General features: G+C 42.7%; 2 protein-coding genes across 9 annotated transcripts in view; one reads left to right on the top strand and one right to left on the bottom strand.

The window, feature by feature from the left end:
* Nucleotides 1-20,747, top strand: part of cep85l (centrosomal protein 85, like) — a 52,964-nt gene that overhangs the window by 17,552 nt on the left and 14,665 nt on the right. For both annotated transcript variants that reach the window (XM_060866189.1, XM_060866188.1), the window contains exon 3: nt 7,618-8,171. In XM_060866189.1, the coding sequence (XP_060722172.1) occupies nt 7,618-8,171 (554 nt within the window). The remainder of the gene's footprint in view (nt 1-7,617; nt 8,172-20,747) is intronic.
* On the bottom strand, nt 8,794-20,245 carry pln (phospholamban). 7 transcript variants are annotated; one of them, XM_060866195.1, is made up of 4 exons: nt 20,109-20,230; nt 16,130-16,260; nt 12,340-12,506; nt 8,794-10,600 (listed from the first exon to the last, which is right to left on the bottom strand). In XM_060866195.1, exons 3-4 carry the CDS (start codon nt 12,492-12,494, stop codon nt 10,582-10,584), a joined length of 174 nt encoding a protein of 57 aa, XP_060722178.1. In that variant the 5' UTR covers nt 12,495-12,506; nt 16,130-16,260; nt 20,109-20,230; the 3' UTR covers nt 8,794-10,581. The 7 variants fall into 7 exon arrangements, with proteins under 7 accessions (XP_060722178.1, XP_060722177.1, XP_060722173.1 ...); XM_060866194.1 differs by having other exon boundaries at nt 12,340-12,689; nt 20,109-20,172; XM_060866190.1 differs by lacking the exon at nt 12,340-12,506 and having other exon boundaries at nt 8,794-10,618; nt 20,109-20,172.

Below are 20,747 nucleotides of genomic sequence, written 5' to 3'. Positions count from 1 at the left end.
ATCCCAAATCCCAGACCATTACCTAATGTCCTTTCCCATGGGAAGAATCTGCAAGAATTCTTTCCCTTTATATGAGATTTGTGCTCCATTAGGCATTACGTAGTCTGATCAGCCAGTTGGGACTCACTTGTTACCGGCAGGCAGGAGATGTTTCAGTAATGTACTTAAGCCATGATTGACGGGGGTGTAATTTGGGATAGTCCTCCTGTGCCCTCTCGTTTGTAACCCGCACCATAGAACATATTGACACACCAGCTGCTCTATACCCTTCCAATGATGGGGTTTTAAGCCCAGAATTAAAAATGGCTTAGCAACTACACAGTTTCCAGAGTAAACAAATTGTATTAGGCAAATCAATAGTGTAACAAAGTTTTTTTTTTTTGTAGATGAATCAGCTACCACAGAGCCACATGTAGCTGCAGATATCACCAGTGATGATGCAGTTTCTGTAATGTTTACTACAGCTGCTTTCTGTCTTGTTCCACTTGGCCTGTGTGTCTCAGGACAGGGTTTGACTGATCTATGTTACTCACAAAAGAGCTGTTGACAGTCTGTGCATTTAAAGCCATTGAGCAGAGAGTGTCCTTGAAGCTGCTGTGTACTCATTAGATGTGAGACAGATACGGTGCTTTCAGGCCACCCAGGTAGTGGGTGTAGAGAGTAACCTAACAGTGTGGTATGTAATAATACTCTAATGAATCCACAAGTGAGCAGTATTTCATTTGATTTGTCCTTTTTGCCAGATAACGAAGAGTAACAAACAGACAGAAATGCAGATCACTGATTGGTTCCTATCGAAGGCAATCGGAAATCTCCTTTGTTTGTTTGACTAGAAAGGTTAAATTACAAATGCCGTTTTAACCCAATTTAAACTAACTGAACTTCCGCGCGTTCGTCTCTTTGACATGGTTTTTTGGTTGAACCACAACGGCAGAGAGCCTCTGAGCATCCTAGGTGGTCTCGGAGCTCTAGTGTTTTAGGTCAGTGTAATTATGTATGCACAAAAAACGAACCAAAATATATGTTCATTCGTTTAGATTCAGCAAATATACTGGCGGGCTTCAAATAAGAAACCATCCAAATATCATTGTTACTATTATGTGACAGTAGACACCAGCTACCTGACCAGGGTACGTATAGTTCAACACTCCTGTGTATCCTAAGGACACAATCCTGGATCTGAAGTCAGTTCAGGAGCACGGGTTCTATAAAGAAAGAACCTGATAGTCCTGTAGGACTGGAAGCACTGGACTAATCTTTCTGCTGCTAGTCATTCGTGATTGGTGGACCGTCTGTAAAATGCTGCACGACACTGACAAATTGGAAAGAGAATGCACAGAAATGCACGATTGGAAATCTGTTCATTGTTTGTGAGCTATTCGTTACCCTGATTAAGTCAAAACCCAAAGGACACAGTAAGTAAAGTAAAGTAAAACCTCTCAAAGCTCATAAAGAGCTGGAGATTAGCTTCTTTGTCGTTTGATACAACATGGCAAAATGCGTTGCTTTTACACTTGGAGCACAGCCACATTCAGACTCTGTGTATCCAGCCCTACCTATGTAATGGGGTGTTACTTCTAAAGCTTTGACACATGCTCAGATATAAACACCATGTGTGTGCCTGGGGAACATACAGACACCTTTCACTCCCTCAGACAGGTCAGTTCTGTAAGCAGGCATGTCTGTGAATTGCAGTTTATCGAGTTGCAACATCAGGCCATCTGGAAAGAGTTGGGACACACTGTATTTGCACTAGAGGCTATGACACGGTACCTTTGAGCTAAACAGCTGGGTGATTGAAGCTAGTGTTTCCCTTCTGACTCTGTGTGTAAGAATACTTGTACACAACATGCGAATGGTGCACAATATAATATAGCACTGTATATCACCAACACCAACAAAGGCCATTATAGGTTTAGAAACCTTTGCGTAGCATCTACAAACATTTTCGACCAGTCACTTACTACACTTCTGTGGTTCAAGCGGTTAAGGCACTGGGTTGTTGATCAGAGGATCGAGGTTCAAGCCCCAGCACTGCCAAGCTACCACTGTTTGGCCCTTAAACGAGGCCCTTAACCTTCTCCGCTCCAGAGGTGCTGTATCATAGCTGGCCCTGTGTTCTGACCCCAACCGCCAAAGCTGGGATATGTGAAGAAAGAATTTCACTGTGCGGTAATGTATATGTGACAAGATAAAGGCTGCCGCTTCGTCTTACTATTAGGTGAATTAGGTGAATGATGTCACCAGATAATCCTCTCTCTTTCTCTGCGTAACCTTCAGCGATAATTTACTTTCAGCCTGTTCGTGCTTGTTAAAGCACTTTAAACTCATCCGTTCCGTATGTTCTTCGAGATGAGCTCAGCTGTAAAGAGGCAACGTTCTAGACTTTGCTTCATGTTCAGCGACTCACGCGTGTTCAGGAATCGAACGAAAGCTCTTATGGCTCCGGTTATTAGCTTTGGGAAGGCAGACGTTAGTCATGAAGTGTGTATTAGGTTATCGTGCCCCCAATCCACCTCCCAGGGGGGTAAGAACAGATGTCTGCTCAGTTTCAGCCTGGAGATTTTATTGGAGGCCTTGGAACGATGGGCCCTGCCTTTCTGACTGGTTTACTGCTGTGTGTGTGTGTGTGTGTGTATATGTGTGTGTGCGCGAGAGAGAGAAAGTGGTAAGAAGGAAGCACTGGATGTTAAGATGTCTATTGGCCTCTCTTTGCCACACACACACACACACACACACACACACACATACTCATTTCCACTTCTGTGATGTCTGTTAATTACACTAACTGCTACACCACATGCAACTGGCCTCCTCCTTTCACCAGCACATCTTCGAGCTCTTCTCATGATCCGGTGTTGGTCTGCTGCAGCTTTCTGTTAAGGCTGTTGCTCATTGTCACTTTCTGTTAACATCCTTTTGTGTGTGTGTCTTGTTCGCTTTGAGAGAGACAAAGAAAGACCAACGAGGAACTCACCTGATTTGTGGATGTTTCACAGCATTATAAACTTACTGAACTATAAACAGATAAAAGGGTTTGAATTGCTGCGGTGTAAGGGGAATAAAACACTCGGGGACACGTTGTTATGGGAAAATAATCATCTTTAAGGTGGTAACAGTAACTCATCGTCATCACACCATCCTGTTATTGATTATTTTCTTTCTTATCCTGTCTTCCTGTAATGATTAAGTCCTTTCATTCACAGACAAGGCTTGAATCAACCACACACACACACACACACGCTCACTATTCCACTAAGTGATATGGTTGATCTCATCCACTCATACTCTACTTCCTTCCTCTACTCATCCTCCCATCACCAGCTTTTTATATAGATATTATATTTTGAGATATTAATACAGCTTTCTGTATCGATCTGCATCCGTATTCTGCATCAGCGGAGCTCTGACTCTCAAACATCCTCCATTCGTCTCAGATTACATCCGTCTAACCTTCCCGCTCCTTTCCGATGGAACGGCGGTCCGATATCCAATAATACGGCCCAGTTCCTCATTTATAGGCATGAAGGAGGGTTGTCTCAGTCTCCCGACGTCTCCTCATTCATCCGCTTGTCTTCTTTTTTTCACTCCTTGTTTTATTCACGAGTCTAAAGCTGAGTAACAGCAGCTGTTCGGTCTGAACACTTTATACGGCTGTGTTAATGAGGGAAAGATGATCCGCAGGGTTATGTAGTGAACACGCTGCCACTAGCACACAGGAGAAATGTCACTCAGGAACAATCAGAAAGATGGAGAGATAGGAAAGGAAGAGTGTGTGAGTCAGGGACAGGATGTTCATACTAGCTGCTTTTTCTTTCTTTTGTTGTTTATTTCAATCTTTCTCTCACTGTTTAGCCCTTTCTTTCTTTCTTTCTTTCTTTCTCTCTTTCTTTCTTTCTTTCTTTCTTTCTTTTTTATTTCCTTCTTTCTTTCGTTCTTTCTTTCCTTCCTTCCTTCTTTCTTTCCTTCCTTCTTTCTTTCTTTCTTTCTTTCTTTCCTTATTTCCTTCTTTTTTCTTTCTTTCTTTCTTTCTTTCTTTCTTTCTTTCTTTCTTTCTTTCTTTCTTTCTTTCTTTCTTTCTGTCATTCTGTCATTCTGAAACCCGACTGATTATATGGCTGAATATCACTGGGGTCTGTCAGACGGTCAGAAACCCTGCCAGCTTTCCTAGGTGTGTGTTCAGTGCTCAGTGATTGTAAAAGACATGTCTGTGCTTCTGGGTGTGGTTTCATTTGTTTAGACACTAACGGTCACCTTCACCAGTGTCCATGTCCACCATCCTCTCTGCCCCACTTTCATCACACTTACACACACACTGCTCCAGTTTCACCATGATCAAACTCTCAGAGCACTGGTGTGTGTGTGTGTGTGTGTTTAGGATCAGTGCTGGCTTAATCACTGTGTATTCACTACCGTCATAAAGCCTCGACATGGAAGTTCTGTGTGTTTTAGAGCTGCAGCGGGTCATGTGACCTGAAGGGGGCGGAGCTGCCATTACACTAACGCCGCTCCTCATTCATCATTCATAAACCTTCATTCTCTCTTCTTTCATATTTTGCTCTTCTACACGTTCATTCTCTCTTCTTTCATGCTCTTCATTACTCTTATTTTCTTTGTTTCTTTCTGCCTCTGTTATTTTAATAACTTCGGCAAATTGACATTCGTTCATTTGGTCATTCTTTTGTGCTTTCTTTTACTTTTTTCTTTTTCTTTATTTCACCCTTTCTTTTGTACATCTTTACAATTTTTCTTTTGCTCATACTTTCTTTTGATTCTTTTTTAATTCTTTCTTTCACTTATTTTTTCTTCCACTAATTCTCTCTTTATTTTGCATTTTTTCTTTTTCTTTCACTCATTCTTTTGCTATATTTTCCTCTGTTTTTCTTGCTCATCATGTTTTTTCACCCTATGTTGCACTTTTGCTGTCTTTTTCCTCATTTGCTATTTCAGTTTGTTTGTATTGTCCAGTTCAGTCTGCTAGAGAGACAGTTACAGCTTCAGTAACTATATTGTGAACAGCTCTCTCTCTCTCTCTCTCTCTCTCTCTCTCTCTCTCTCTCACTCTCTCTGTCTCTCTCTCTCTCTCTCACACTCTCTTTCTCTCTGTGCCTCTCTCTCTCTGTGTCTCTCTGTGTCTCTTTCTCTCTCTCTCTCTCTCTCTCTCTCTCTCTCTCTCTCTCTCTCTCAGTCTCTCTCTCTCTCACTCTCTTTCTCTCTGTGCCCCTCTCTCTCTCTCTCTCTCTCTCTCTCTCTCTCTCTCTCTCTCTCTCTCTCTCTATCTCTCCCTCTCAGAATATTACATTAACGTATGATGTTCCTGTAGGACACTCGTAGCCTGTGGTTTGTTGTGGACACTTGATGAGGTTGTTTACCACTTTTGGCCCCGGTGATTAAACTACCTGTCTGCCCTGAGTGATTTAAAGTCAACCCCAGGACAAGCATACACAAGAAACTTACCCCTCCTGTCAGTCTCGTTCTCGTTGCGGTGCTTGGACCCTTTACGGTCTCTTCGGCGCCACATGGAAACAGACACCGTGAGCTGATTTTAAATACATGCTAATACATATGGAAAGGGGCACCGAGGTGAGCGGTCCACTTCCATACACACACTCTCGATTGCTCTACGAGACAAGACACGAGACCTCATCAGCCCATCCTGTGGATGTCATGTCTCAGTGCAGTGTGACACGATTCACACCACATCGCTTATCATATCTGAGACCTTTTAATAAATCATGATATGAATATTTGTTACCTCACTCCACCTTTTAACTGACGTTATGCCATTTCTATTCACGGCAGTGTAACCGGGGCAATTTCCATCAAGGAAACTAACACCGCTCTGTCCATCTACATCTCTTGGACGCCATTCTCTTGTTACATAAGCAGGCTTTCGTGTCGAGCCACTAAAATAAACATGTCCGGACGCGATTGGCTGAGGTGCGAGAAAGGAAAGTTGGATCTGGTCCACAGCGGTTCATTTAGAGGCATGGTGTTTTTGCTGGACCGCACCGTGGCGTGTGCGTGTGTGTCAAGACCTCCATGTACTCTAGGAGAGTGTGAGGAGTGTGTGTGTGTGTGTGTTAGTGTGTGGTATTTCACACACTGCACAGATGGAGTACACATAAAACCTCGCATAACACTTGTGCATAGGTTAGGTGTGTTTAATAATAACGTTAAGTATGTTAACAGTTATATAAAGACCATCAAGAGTTAACATAACAAAAAAACAACACCACCATGAGATCTCGAGTCACATGCGATTTCTGACCAAACCAAACACCTAACACGATGCTATCAGAATATAGGTTGTGTACTTTAAGCAGTTCTGAGGAAATACTTCCTGAAAACAAAGCACAAGACGTAGCACGTATGAATTCCTGTATCGCTGTAAGACTCGTGATAAAGGAAGTGAAAAATGTTTAAAATAAGCTTCTTAACTCTGAAGGTCCACACCCACTGACAGGAACTCTTTACTGTGAAATGCTTATTATTATTATTATTATTATTATTATTATTATTATTATTATTATTATAGTGACGTTTATGCGGCTGTGTTCGGCTGCACGCCATAGAATATTAGATCAGAAATGGAAACAGAAATAGTTAAGTGGTTTTTCTCATCCAAAGCCTTGCTGTGAGGGTGAAGCTGGCTGTCAGGTCCATCATGAAGGGCACCAGCACTGGCTTTCCTGGTAATAAATGGCTTTAAAATAGCTCCATACAGTATGTGGCCAAACTCGGGCATCTTGAGCATGTGCGCTCTCGGTTCTCCAGCTGAAACTATGCTATCAAAATATTTGTTGATCTAATAGGAATATATTCCTCCAGTGGGAAAGCAAAATCGATTAAACAGGAAGGACTCAGAACACCTACGGGAGCTTTACGATGTGGAACACCTTCAAAGCAAAGGTTTGGGATTAGTACTTGGGATATATATGGAGCCGTTGTCATGCCGGACCCGTGTGTGATGTGCTTGCCCTGGCCCTCACACACCGATTAAACCTTTCAGCTCTGTGTTCACTCAGTCACAGCAGTACATGTGCTCATGTGGCTGCTTTGGGGCTCCTTTATATCATCTCTGATCTCAATGTTTATTACAAAATTCTGATGAAGGAAATATGTGTATCCTCACTGGACACATAGATATTCTTACCTGAACGTATCTGAAGTTCTTATGTTCCTTTATAACATGGAATATATAATGTTTCCACACATTTCCTACATTCCTATTTGTTTGTTGCTTTTGAGCGTTAATATTAATGTTTTTCAGCTCTCAATGTAATGCCCTTGAACCTGGTATTGTGCCAGGTACAACGTGCACACACTCTCACACACTGACACACACACACACATTCTCACACACACACTCACTCTCACACACACACATATACACACACACACACACACACATTATTCATGACAGACTCTACAGCTACTCGATACTGACACAGACACACACACACCCTCCATGGATCTTCATTACTCCGTCATAAACTTAAGGGAGATGTGAAATTGTTAATGATAATAACTGGAATAACTAAGACCAGATTTTAGCTTTATCTGAGTTTGTTGTCAAGCTGCTAACATCACACATTTTTTCCCCCTTCCATCCAGACCACTCCAGCTCGAGTGGCACTCTGTCTTTCCAGCCGCTTCGCTCACAGGGCTCCATCCCCACCGCACATGTCATGCCATCTCCATCCATCTCCAAGCTCAGCGTGACCCAATCGGTGCCCAGCAGCCCATGGAACAGCAGCCAGCTCTCTTCTACAGTCTGCAGCCCATTGGACATGAAGGACCCTCGTCCGGTGCGCCGCTGGTCCTCTCTCACCCGCCTGAGCGGCCAAGAGAAAAGCGGCAGGACGTCGTGTAACCTGGACGCCCACGGCTCACTGGACCGCAGCCTGCTCCGGGCCGACTCGTCTCCGCTTAAGCCTAGCACGCTGGATCTGAGCTACAGCGCCTTACCTGAGAGCAGAGCCTCCCTCGTCACGCCCAGGGGGCACTCACTGGGGCACCAGGCCGTCGGGGGGTCACCCATCCAGCCCAGCGTAAGGACTCAGATGTGGCTGAGCGAACAGATGGAGTTCAGACCCGAGGGTGTAAACACGTGGCTGAGCGAGCAGCAGCAACGAGACCGGATGAGGCAGGAAACTGAGCTTTCGCAGGTAAAATACACGTCCATCGTTTGCAGTCAGCTGTGTTTGAGCTGAAGCGACACTAAATTGCAGCACATAAAGTCCAGAGGTGTCATTCACACTCAAACCAAGTTGACTGCTTGTGCACACAAACTGATAGAAATATCTAGAAACGTCTCTGAAAGTTTAAACCCGTGCTCATACAAAATACAGTCAATACTATGCTGCCCCCTAGTGAACAGAATTGATACCAGCATCCTTCATTTTCCTTTATGATCAAGCAAACACACACCCTCTATTTGTAAAAACTACAACCACATAAGTTTAATGTGTATACAATCATATATTTATTTTTCATACTTAAGCTGTAGCTCATATATAATATAAGAATGAAATGAATCGGATGTCTCTGTCGTCTAAGTGTATAAATCTTAATGAATCTGTCACAAGCTCATTAAATGGGTGTGATCATCTGTGGATGTTTATTTAGTTCAAATACACTTATTGTTATTATTATTATTATTATTATTATTATTATTATTATTATTATTATTATTATTTCCAATGTTTCCCTCGAGCGCACTCGTGAACATGCAAACATCATGGTTTACATTTCTATGTGCACTATATACAAACCAAACAGTAACCTCAGTGTTGTAAGATGGTGGTTTATTCTCTGTAATCAAACAGCCATGTGTGTTTTATCCTCGTACATCATTCTTCACCCATGCAGCTGTCTGTCTTTATGACTGGGAGACTCATCATGTCCAGTTCAGCCTGAGGCACACATGGCTATGAGGGTGATCGACACGCGGAAAATAGTGTAGTAATATACACAAGACAAACAGTAGTGATGTGTAGGGCTGGGAAAGATGATCATAATATCAGAGTTGTGATAAACTGTTGTGAATACATCGGAGTTCTGTACGTACAATACACCGATCAACTACATGACATTTTATTTGACCCGTAGGCAAAAAAAAAACAAAAAAAAACATTTTGTACACATCAGCTGTTCAAGGCAACGAGTAACGATCGAGACTAATCTGCTCCCGGAGAGCCGAATCAGGTATTTTTAAGAAGGAAAGTCCAGATGCTACTTCTTATTTTGTTTGAATTTTAGCATCAGGCCAAATGGAACAGTGTCGTCGAGGGTCTGCAGATGTCCCATAATGCACTGCGCAGTTTATATGGAGTAGGGAGCAGGGTGGAGGAGGGCAAATAAAGGCGGGTGCACAATGTTTGAGAAATGCTTCAGAAAACTGAGTCGGGCCGACAAACAAAACACACGTGTAGCCAATGAGCAGAAAGGGGCGTGTCTTGTCAATATGTGGTGGAGAGAGTGTTCAGTGCGCATGTGTGGCATTAGCATAAAGTGATCGAAACATTGACATGGCGGAGAAAAACGAAAAGCGAAAAAAGACTTACGATAAGGCAAGAAGCAGGACCTGTGTTAATATAGGATCAGCTTTCCAGCGCTGGAGAGAACTGAAGGTCTTCCGCATGAAACGGAGCTAAACCTTTCACGGTACAACACACAGTACTGCAAAAACACATCTGTGTTACCATAGTATTACTCACTGAGTTCATTTATTAATAAAAAATATCACCTCGGCCAGCTGCCCCAACAGGTACCGCCATAATAGTTGCCTGGGTTACATATGTATGTGTGGGCGGAGCTATAAAAACAGGGGTGGACACCCATTTGGTTAAGGGGCGTGTTTGTCTTGGTGATTTCAAGTGTCAACATTGGCTTTCAAATATCGTGCACCCCACCTTTAAAGTCCTTGGTGTTAGGATTTTACTTATGAGATCGCAATATAAATGTCACCACCAGGTGGTACAATCGAAGCCTGTGGTTTTTAACCCTACTATATACTACATACACATAATATTATATACACACACAACAAACAAGGGTTTGTTGTGAGTCTGAAGGATACAGACGTTGTGTTGGAGCAAAAGACGCGTGTAACGTGTAAGAACGCACATTTAACAAGCACTTAATCTTAAAGCGATACATCATAACGGGGCTTATAAAGTGATAAATTGGAACAGACACTCAGAGACTGTGTGTGTGTGTGTGTGTGTGTGTGTGAGAGAGAGAGAGTCAGTGAGGGGAGAGAGAGATAGAGAGAGAGAATCCCGGTACCTCTCTCTATAGTAAATGTGTTCAGGCCATATTAAGTCCTGAGTGCTTGCTGAGCGACTCAGCTCTGGTCACATGAGCTTGACGAGAATGAGCATGAGCAGCAGCACGATCACAATGAGCATGAAGTTGAGCAGCAGGTTGAGACCTCGGTTGTTGGTGAGATCCATGGTGCAGACGTCAGAGCTGGCGTGTCGGAGCTGGAAGATCTCGGAGTGCGAGCTCGCAGTGAGGCGCCGTGGGGCTCAGGGACGGACGTGTGCGGCGTGCGGTGCCGGGAGGAGGACGAGGTTACACCATGCTGGCCATCCTTCACATATGGAAAGAGCTAAACACCATCAACAAGGAGAAATAAGAGCACAGCCTCACTCTGCTTAATAACACACTGCTTGTTTGTGTGATCACATCTTTGGCGTCTGACTTTTACATCTTTAGGAGCAAGAGTCTATAATTTAGTCATCAAGTTATTAAGCGTCGTTATACGTTGCCAGAACAACGTTCAGTCAAAAGTTTTTCAAGTGAAGTCTGTTCATTTGATGCTTATCTTAACCACACAGCTTTTTATTAAATAGTTTTTAAACCGTATAAAAGGCTCATATCTGCATTAACACAGAGAGACGGATTAAACAGAAACGGATCGAATTGTCAAATGATGTTTTATTAAACACCGATTTAATATGGCTAACTAAAATAGGAGCAATAATTTGGGGCTCAAATAACACAGAAGACGCATTTTCAGATTGTTCAATCACTTCTGGTCATTACTTCATAAATAGTTTAGTTGAGTTGGGATGTGGTAGCTCAGTGGTTAAGGCGTTTGACTACTGAACAGAAGGTCATGGGTTTGAATCCCAGGTCCACGAAGTTGCCACTACAGAGTCCCTGAGCAAGGCCTTTAACCCTCAATTGCTCAGGTGTATAAAGTGAAATTAAAAAAATGTAAGTAAATGTTTAACTCTCTGTGTAAACGCGGCAGTGTGAGGATCTAATCAAGCGGGATTTTTTTAGCTGACATTTTCTTGCTTGTTGAGGGAATCTGAAGCTGTAGACTTTCTCTGGTTTACTTTATACGTTATAGTATGTCTTAATTTGTCCTGGTATATGGAACAGTAGATTCACAAAGAAAGATTCACAAAATCTGACATAAATGAATAATAGTTTCTTGAATACACATGTATAAGACCAGTCGTTTGGACCTATTGACACACAAGGACTGTTGTAATTGTTAGAAATGTGCTTTTGTTAAATAAACAAAATATGAATTGATCCGAAATTGCAAAAAAAAAAAAAACGATCTGTGAATTTAGGCCCGAACAATATGACAACGTCATCTTGGTATCATGATGCATTATGTCACAGTACAGATTTCAAAGATATTGTGACCTTTTGTATGTTTATTTCAACCCAAAGCACCTGATTTAGATTTTGTACTGAATCATCAAAAATGCAGATTATTTCCGTCCTTTTAATTGTTTTTCTCAGTAATAAATAACTATTAGCTACGTTAGCTTTATAAACTAAAAGAAGCAAAACCAAAGAAGTAAATGTCAGACATCAAACAATCGACTGCATTCAAGGCAAATTAAGGTTATAGTTAAGAAGTGTGCAGTTTTGTGTGTTAAGTCTTGCACACTAATGTAGATTAACCGTAGCGTGTGGGGTGGGGGTGGGCGGATTTGAGAAAACGGCTACACACACACACATATTCATATCTTTGCGTGTTTATTGTAGTCTTATTAATATTCAGTGTCACATATAAGCTAGTGCAGTGCTCAGGCCTCGAGTCCATTTCTCAGTCCTGCATTGTGAGCTCAGGTGAAGGGATTGGGAATGTGGAATGGATTCCACGCTCAACACCCTGCTGCTACCCTGTCCGTGTGCCATTATATGATGGGCGGTGCTTTATTTACAGGAACATACAGTGCGTTGAAATACATGCAGCATGCTTAGATAGACAATTAAACCCCTCCCCCCCGCTCTGAACTCCACCCCAAGCCCCTCCCTGACTGATTCCATTGCCCCGATGTCCCGGCCCCTCCTCCAGCTCACATTAGCAAGACGATGATGTAGATGAGAAGCAGGCAGATGAGGATGAGGCAGAAGTTGACAAAGAGGTTCTGCATGTTTTGCTTAGCCTGCTGCGGAACCTCCATGGTGGACGCCCTCCTGATGGCCGCACGGGTCATGTGCTGCACCTTCTCCATAGTACGCTAGCACTGTACACGCAGAGTGCTGAAGGTGAAGTACACACACACAAAGAGGGACAGAGGGAGAGATGTAGGAGTGCAGAAGGATGAGATGGAGGGTGTGGTGTGGAGGTGCGCGTAGTGCTTGTGAGGATAGAGGTGGTCCAGGAGCTGGTGGAGTCCACAGAGCTGATAAAGGGAGCAGCAGAGAAGCTGTATAAGAATGCATGCACACAACATGAGATCAGTCATGCCACATTTACATGCGTACACAACCTACTAAACTGATACTGAACTTTAGAAACGTTCTGATTTTAAAATTGGCTTTTTTGTATTTGGATTGTAGTAATGCACTAAAATAAATTATTTAACTGATCTGAACATTATGGTACACATTATACATTTCCTGTGCTTATCCAGAGTGATGTTTAAGCACCATCAAATAAACAAACAACATATCCCCATGCTACTACTCTACAACATATCCCCATGCTACTACTCTACAACATATCCCCATGCTACTACTCTACAACTTATCCCCATGCTACTATTCTAGAACTTATCCCCATGCTACTACTCTACAACATATCCCCATGCTACTATTCTAGAACTTATCCCCATGCTACTACTCTACAACTTATCCCCATGCTACTACTCTACAACATATCCCCATGCTACTACTCTACAACATATCCCCATGCTACTATTCTACAACTTATCCCCATGCTACTATTCTACAACTTATCCCCATGCTACTACTCTACAACATATCCCCATGCTACTACTCTACAACATATCCCCATGCTACTACTCTACAACATATCCCCATGCTACTATTCTACAACTTATCCCCATGCTACTATTCTACAACTTATCCCCATGCTACTACTCTACAACTTATCCCCATGCTACTACTCTACAACTTATCCCCATGCTACTATTCTAGAACCTATCCCCATGCTACTACTCTACAACATATCCCCATGCTACTACTCTACAACATATCCCCATGCTACTATTCTAGAACTTATCCCCATGCTACTACTCTACAACTTATCCCCATGCTACTACTCTACAACTTATCCCCATGCTACTATTCTAGAACTTATCCCCATGCTACTATTCTACAACTTATCCCCATGCTACTATTCTACAACATATCCCCATGCTACTATTCTACAACATATCCCCATGCTACTATTCTACAACTTATCCCCATGCTACTACTCACCAACTTTTTCCCATGCTACTACTCTACAACATATCTCCATGCTAGTTCCTTACAAAATGTCTCCATACTACTACCCTACAACTTATACCCATGCTACTACCCTACAACTTGTACCCATGCTACTACCCTACAACTTGTACCCATGCGGGTACCCACAACATATCCTTGTGCTGGTTCATTACACCATATCCCTATGCTAGTTCCTTACAACATATCCTTATGCTACTACTCATACAACATATCCCCATGCTTGTACCCTACAACATATCCCTATGTTAGTACTCAGCAACAAAGTAGTGCAGTGGAATTTTGGCTCTGAGAATTTCCGAAGTTAGTTTTGTGCTCGTTTTGTAGCTCACAAACCCAGAAATAAAGCATTAGGACAGTCTGTATGTTCGAGTCATGACTGGAGCTGTAACTCAGTTTGAAAGTTTACAGAAGATTCAAGCTGTCTAATGTTAATCCTCCAGTATCTGACCGTGATTTGAGGGCTTGATCCAGCTCGCTCTTAAAAGAAATAATCTCTGGGTTTATAGTTTCACACTGAAGCCGGACTAAAAGACTGAAGAGTAAATCACAGTGACCTGGGCCAACTGGGCGCAGCTGTCAAGTGCTTTGCTAAAAGATAAGACACTCTATTATGAAGACTTCAGTGTTGGTGTGGAGAGGAGCTTATCTTCCTCTCTCACACTGCTTTAGTTGGCTTCTGTATGGAGCCAGGGCCTCATGAGGGTACGTTCCCAAAGCCCCACATCCTACTGACACTATCGGCCACGCACACTAAAGGTTATTCTGAGGAACAACCTTTGACTATCAGCAGACAAAATGGGGCTGCATCCAGAAACTCCACTTCACATCATCTCCATTTCACTGACTGTGAACCTGCACAAACACTGCCAGTTCTCTGCGATCTCTGCACATCGTTACTGAACGGACGTCTTCATACTCGTGTGTCACTGCTAAGTGCTTAATTTATTCCCTGGAACTTAAACGAGTGTTTAACATCCAAACCCCCCACCCATAGTCGCCGATTTAGAGATTAACCAGATCTTCAAGGCGTTTTAACAAGATTAAAAAAAACTTGTGCGTGTTTTAAAAAAAAAAGATTATACTCTTGTCCGCTGTAGGGGTCATTTCACGTTTGTTTGTGCGTCTGTGATTGTGGTGTTGACGGCTTCATCATAATCACCCTGTCAGAGCGACCAGAGTGAGTGTCACTGCAGCATGATACAGCCTCTTCTCTCTCTCACACACACACACACACACATGAACAACTAAAGTGCACGGCAACAGAGTCACCCAGAAACATTCCAGCACTATATCAGAGAGCAGCTTTACACGATAACTTCACTAATACGCTGTGAACTTTCTCAGGCTGGTGAAACGTACCCTTACATGGTTACTCAGAGCACGCTGATTAAGCACGCCGCTAATACGGCTGCATTTATTTTGAAAGCGTTTCAGAGCATCGCTTGGCTAAATGCAGGCGCTCTTCATCATCTGAACATCTCCTGAGTGTCAGAGAGAGAAAGTCTGGCTCGAACCGAAGAAGGAAATTCACAGCCGCAGATTTCCCAGACCCATGTGGATTTATACATGCTTTATATCCCCGCTGTTCTGGCAGTGTTCCTGCACAAATAAAGACAGAGGGGAGGGGTGTGCGACGGCAACTTTCCATGATGGCATGACGGAGCAATGTGTGGCTTTGAGTGCCATCATTACAGCTCACTCAGAGGCTGATACTTTGAGCTACATGCACTCTACACCTTTCTCTTATTATTCTTATGTTTGAAGTGGGATGACTAGCTAACGTTTTGACGTAGGCATGAACGACAGACAAGTGGCAGGGTTTACGGCTGGAAGCGTGATGTCTTCACTGAGCTTTGTGCTGGCACTCAAGCCGAAGTTTCCAATATGCAAACGACTTCCAACTCTCGAAACGAATCTGCAGATTCTCCTGAGTTGTGTTCATATGAAATGATTTTGGTCCACATAATAAATAATAGTAGTTACTTATATCAACATTTAGGTTGATCATAAAACGTACGTTATAACGTCATATGTTGTGTTATGACTCGTTATGGCAAATCTGGGGGGTTTTTCTCGTGTGTGTGTGTGTGTGTGTGTGTGTACATACATGCATGTGACTTTTCATTTGATTGCAATAAAATGAAGATGAATCTCTTTATGCTTGAATATCATGTAACAGATACACAGTTTATCCTGTTTTGTAAATTGTACTTAAATTATATTTTATTTCAATATTATTTTTTCTATTCAGTTCATTTGTCATCCAAAATTTCATCCACGTCAGATATTCAGATAAGCGAATCTTTGTTTCTGTCTAACGCTACTTTGACGTCTGCGTGTCTGCGTATCGTCAGCGTGCTCAGTGACGTGTGTACGAGTGCGTGAATCCTACCTGAGCCTGTGGAAGCGAGGCCGTGGCAGTGAGGTCCAGCCTGCGCCGGTGGGCTTTTACGTCCGGTTTGCTCAGGTCCTCACACTGCTTCAGTGGCTGACAACGAGCTCTGGGAGTTTTGTTCATGATGTCTGAGAGTTTATGAGTGAAAGAACGCAGAGGGGAGGAGAAATAGAGGGGATGATAGCAAAACAGAGATGCGTAGGAGGGGTCTGAGCTATCATCTCACACTTTTGTTTTTATGGCCTCTTTTTTGTTCTTTCTGAGCTGAAAGTAGATTCGAAATGAAATTCTCCATAAAAGGATCAGGGCTGTGATTTCTATGAAGCTAAATACAGTCTCCCAGAATCTCTCTGTTCCATGTTCTCTCTCATCAGAAGTGATCAGTTTGAGAACTGAGAGGTTAGTTCTGCATGTTTAGCTGATTGTTATGAACAGCAGGGGTGAAAATCTCTAGAGGCCTGAGGATGACATGATGTGATTGTATCACTTGGCGATTCTTTATACGTGTTTATTTTTTTATTTTTATTCCATATATTTTAGTTTTTTTTTCTCAGAATGAAATGTTGCTGTGGTTTAAAACATGTTTTTATGTTCAGCATTTGGTACGATCAGTTTTCCGTCCATTGTGTCGTGAATGTGTTCCATCATGGCTTGCTTGTTAACTTAAAGTTTCAATTTTATTAATCAAAAATCTTCCCATGAATCCCTTCACCAACACTCTGTTTATTCTCCAACTGCACACAGGCGTTTCTCATTGTCTGTTCCCCTGCTGGAGGATTAGCGTAACAATGCGATTGATGTTGTAGCCAGGGAAATGTGTGTTTTGGACGACCTCTTCCACTGACCTTGTCCAGCCACCTTTTTCCTATCCTTGACCTTTGGCTTCTAAAGACTCGATTCAGTCTTTCGTGGGGGTTCTCCTGGGAATGTTGTAGCAAAGTTTTTCATAAGCTCCAGAGATAAAAACAGCTCTGCGCTTCCTCTTCCTTATAAGGTGCTTGGCACATTGGAGCGGAGCGAGTTCCAAGAGTGCATTTTTAACTGGAGAGAAGGGTGATCAGGACACCGCTGTGGCATGTGCTGGCTGTGCTGCCTCTGGATGAGACAGCAGGGTTGTTGGCACGGGTTAAAGCTGCCGCAGCTAAATCCCAGGTACTCTGAGACAAGCGTATGTACTTGTGCACTGAATACCATTTGTACCGGTTATGCACAGAGAGCCACCGGTGAATGGAAGTCAGAGGCACGTCATCCGAGCAGGACGTTTTAATCCTATAAGCCATGCGTTGTCCAAGCCATGTCCGCCTCTTGTCCAGCATGACCTCCAGCAGCTCGGCTGCACCGTCCCTCACGGTCAAGTTCTTATTGTTCATTATCATGCCTTGCAAGCCGAGTGTCATTTACGTGCCCTATTATACCCTCCCCCTTTCATTTTCCTGACGGAAAACACGAAGGACCACCGGCGCCGTTTAACTATGTCAGACTAATGGATGGCATGGCATACGCAGTTGCTCATTAACATGGAGGTGGTGTGGAAGGATGGCTCTTAGAGTTGACCTTGTTCAGACCGTTCCTTTGTTTATGGACTGATAACTGCTATTCACGATCGGTTTGTGCATTCACAAGTCCCAGCCTTGCCCTTTGGCTAGTTTTGATGGTACGCCTGCTTATTAGCAGCAATATATCTATGTCGCAGTTCTTCACTTAGCTTAGTGCACAGAGCTGCTCTGTGCCTCACCTGTCGTCACGTATCTCAGAGCAAGGTCGTCTCAGGTTATCCAGAGCTGTTTTGTTTTTTTTTTCTTCTCCATGTATCTGTATCAGTTCTGTTGCTGGGGGAGAAAAAAATGGGTTCATTTTGTACACCAGCTATTGATATTTTGATGCAAGGACTTATTAATTTTCTCAGTAGTTGGATTGTGTTTGTAAGAGTGGGGATTTTCTCTTCTAGTTCTTGGCCCCTGCCCAACACATCTAATTATTCAGACGAAGAGCTTGATTAATGCTTGGGAGCTAAGAAAAGAATAATACAGAGAGTAATGTTTTTACAACACCTTTTGAAATCAGAAGTCGCACTGTGTATTTTATACATTTCAAAAACCATAAAATCGGGTGTGTTTTCTTGCCGCTTCACCACTTCCTGTTTATAAAGCTACCCAGATTAGCACAGAGCCATTTTAGACAAGCATTTTAAAGATGTAGCTTAACCCCGTTGGCACTATGGCAGCTACAGGCTAATTACCCAGATGACTGGCCATTACTGCAAATTAATGAACCCAAATGCTACCTAGTTAAGATATTTTTAGGTTAGTAGAACGTTTTCTAAATGTTGCCCTTCTGGGAACTTTCTGTTATTAGAACATAAATATTTTTGGGTGAAACAGGAATGTTTTAAATAATACTGCTGACCATAATCACATAGAACCTGTTGAACGGCTGCTTCTCTATCAGCTGGAAAAATTGCTGCTAGATGGAGGGCAAAAAAGAAGTCTCACTGTTTGTATCTGTGATAAAACTGGTAGCTGATGTCAGTGTATTGCAAACTCTGACATCAAGTCTTTCCAAAATTAGTCCAGATAAAGATAATAAAGACCGAAACGGTCAGTAGTACGTTTACCACACAAGATGTAGCTACTAGAAAGAAGCTAACAGGTTGATAAATAGCTGCATTGGATCTTTTATATCCTGAACCATTTCCATATTCCAAATTTAAACTCGTGCTCATGAATAAAACACGAGTAGGCTGCAACACCAATAAGTTAAACTTTCCTATCAGTCTCTCAGATCTGACACCCAGAGCCAATGCTCTCAAAGCTCACAGACAAGTGTGTGCCAGGAGTCTGTAGACACTCGAGGAGTGAACGGCGCCGCCGCTGATTGAGTTCACAGAACTGCCGGCAGATTAGCCGTGAGGTCTGGCAGTAGACGTGCTTCATAATCAGGCCCTGATGAACGCTCATCAGACTTCCATTCCTTTGGGCTTTGTAACCTCCTGTCTTATTTGGTGCTATTCAGCTCAGGTAGAGTTGTTTCAGAGAAAAAAAAATGTTTTTTACTGTCATGCTAGCTGTCAAATATAAAGCCTCAAACTTTCTCCTAGTCAGCAACACTGTAGAGTAAGGTGTTTGTTTAGGTTTGGAGACATAAAAAACAGATCGGTTCAGAAGAAAACACTGAGGAGTCGGTCGATAAGGAACTGTTTGAATTGGCCGGGCAGGATTGGACAGGATTCTTTTGGGAGCAACCTCAGGATTCCTTAGAATTTCTTTTGGGAGCCGCTAGGATTGGACAGAATTCATTCAGGAGGAGACAGGATTGTTCAGAATTATTTTGGGAACAGGCAGGAATGGTATGAATTCTGTTGGGATTGATTCCAGATGCTTTTGAGATTGGTTGGGAATGTTCAGGATTCTTTTGGGAAAAGGGGATCAGAAAATTCTTGTTTTGAGAGTGGGATGATTTGGGCAGATTTATTTCGGGTGTGGGAGCGAACGTTAGGCAGGATCGGCCTGTTCTGGTTGGAATTCCACACAGTGACAGGCAGGATTGGTTCTAATTCATTTTTCAATTAATTTTTGGAATTCTAATGGGAGTCTGTGGGTTTTGTTGGGGATTATTTTGGGAGACTGGCGGGATTGGTCAAGAATTCAAGGCAACACTGATTAGAATTCAAGTGAATTCAAGCTTTTCTTGTCATTTTTTTAGATTATTATTGTATAGGATTAACATAAAATAGCCGCAGTTGATGGCAGCGATTAAATAGAGATGGACAAAAACAGCATTGTGAAATGAGCGTGCAAAACATTGTAAAACACTGTGAATGAATGAGTGGAGCTGCAAACATAGCTGTATATGGAATGTGAGTGTTTGTGTGGGTTTACAGTTAAGTTCAGTCTAGTTCTGGGTGTTGAGGAGTCTGATGGCTTATAGAAAGAAACTGTTGCACAGTCTGGTTGTTAGGACTCGAATGCATCTGTACCTTTTCCCAGATGGCAGGATGGTGAAGAGTGTGTGATGTGAGGGATCATCCTCAATCCTGGAGGCTTTGCAGATGCAGCAAACCGCCAACATTGTCCGTGATGGAGGGAAAGGAGACTTTGATGATCTTCTTGGCTGTCCTCACTAACTACTGCACTGTCTTGCATTCTGAGATGGTGCAATTCCCAAACCAGGCAGTGATGCAGCTGCTCAGGATGCTCTTGATGGTCTCTCTGTAAAACATGGTCAGGATGGGTATCTCGCAGTCAGGAGGTCCAGGATCCAGTTGCAGAGGGAGGTGTTCAGGCCCAGCAGGCTCATCTGTCTCGAGAGGACATAATTCTTCAGTATTCTTTCTGGAGAGGGCAGCAATGTTTAGAATTCTTTCTAAAGTGAAAAGCTTTGGTTAGAATTCTTTATGAAGAGGGCCTAATTGGACAGTATTCTTTCTGGACAGGGCCACATTGGTTAGAATTCTTTTTGGAGTGGACGTGATTGGTCAGGATAATTTTGGGTGCAAGTGGGTAGGTCAGAATTATTTTGGGAGTTGGTGGGATTGGGATTCAGAAAGCAGACCACCACACACCTCGGCTTTAATCTCTGCTTGACATTTAAACCAACTTTCTAACTCAGTATTGTT

Source organism: Tachysurus vachellii, chromosome 3 (assembly GCF_030014155.1).
Source record: "Tachysurus vachellii isolate PV-2020 chromosome 3, HZAU_Pvac_v1, whole genome shotgun sequence".
NCBI lineage: Eukaryota > Metazoa > Chordata > Actinopteri > Siluriformes > Bagridae > Tachysurus > Tachysurus vachellii.
This window is presented reverse-complemented; position numbering and strand designations above follow the sequence as displayed.

Excerpts from the sequence above, each read along its gene's own strand:
- pln (XM_060866190.1), bottom strand. The coding sequence starts at position 20,157 with ATGATCCCTCACATCACACACTCTTCACCATCCTGCCATCTGGGAAAA. Across the intron at positions 16,261-20,108 it reads ATCCTGCCATCTGGGAAAAG|ACATCATGAACAAAACTCCC; the intron begins GTACAGATGCAT and ends ATAAACTCTCAG. Across the intron at positions 10,619-16,129 it reads CCTCGCTTCCACAGGCTCAG|CTCTTTCCATATGTGAAGGA; the intron begins GTAGGATTCACG and ends GATGGTGTTTAG.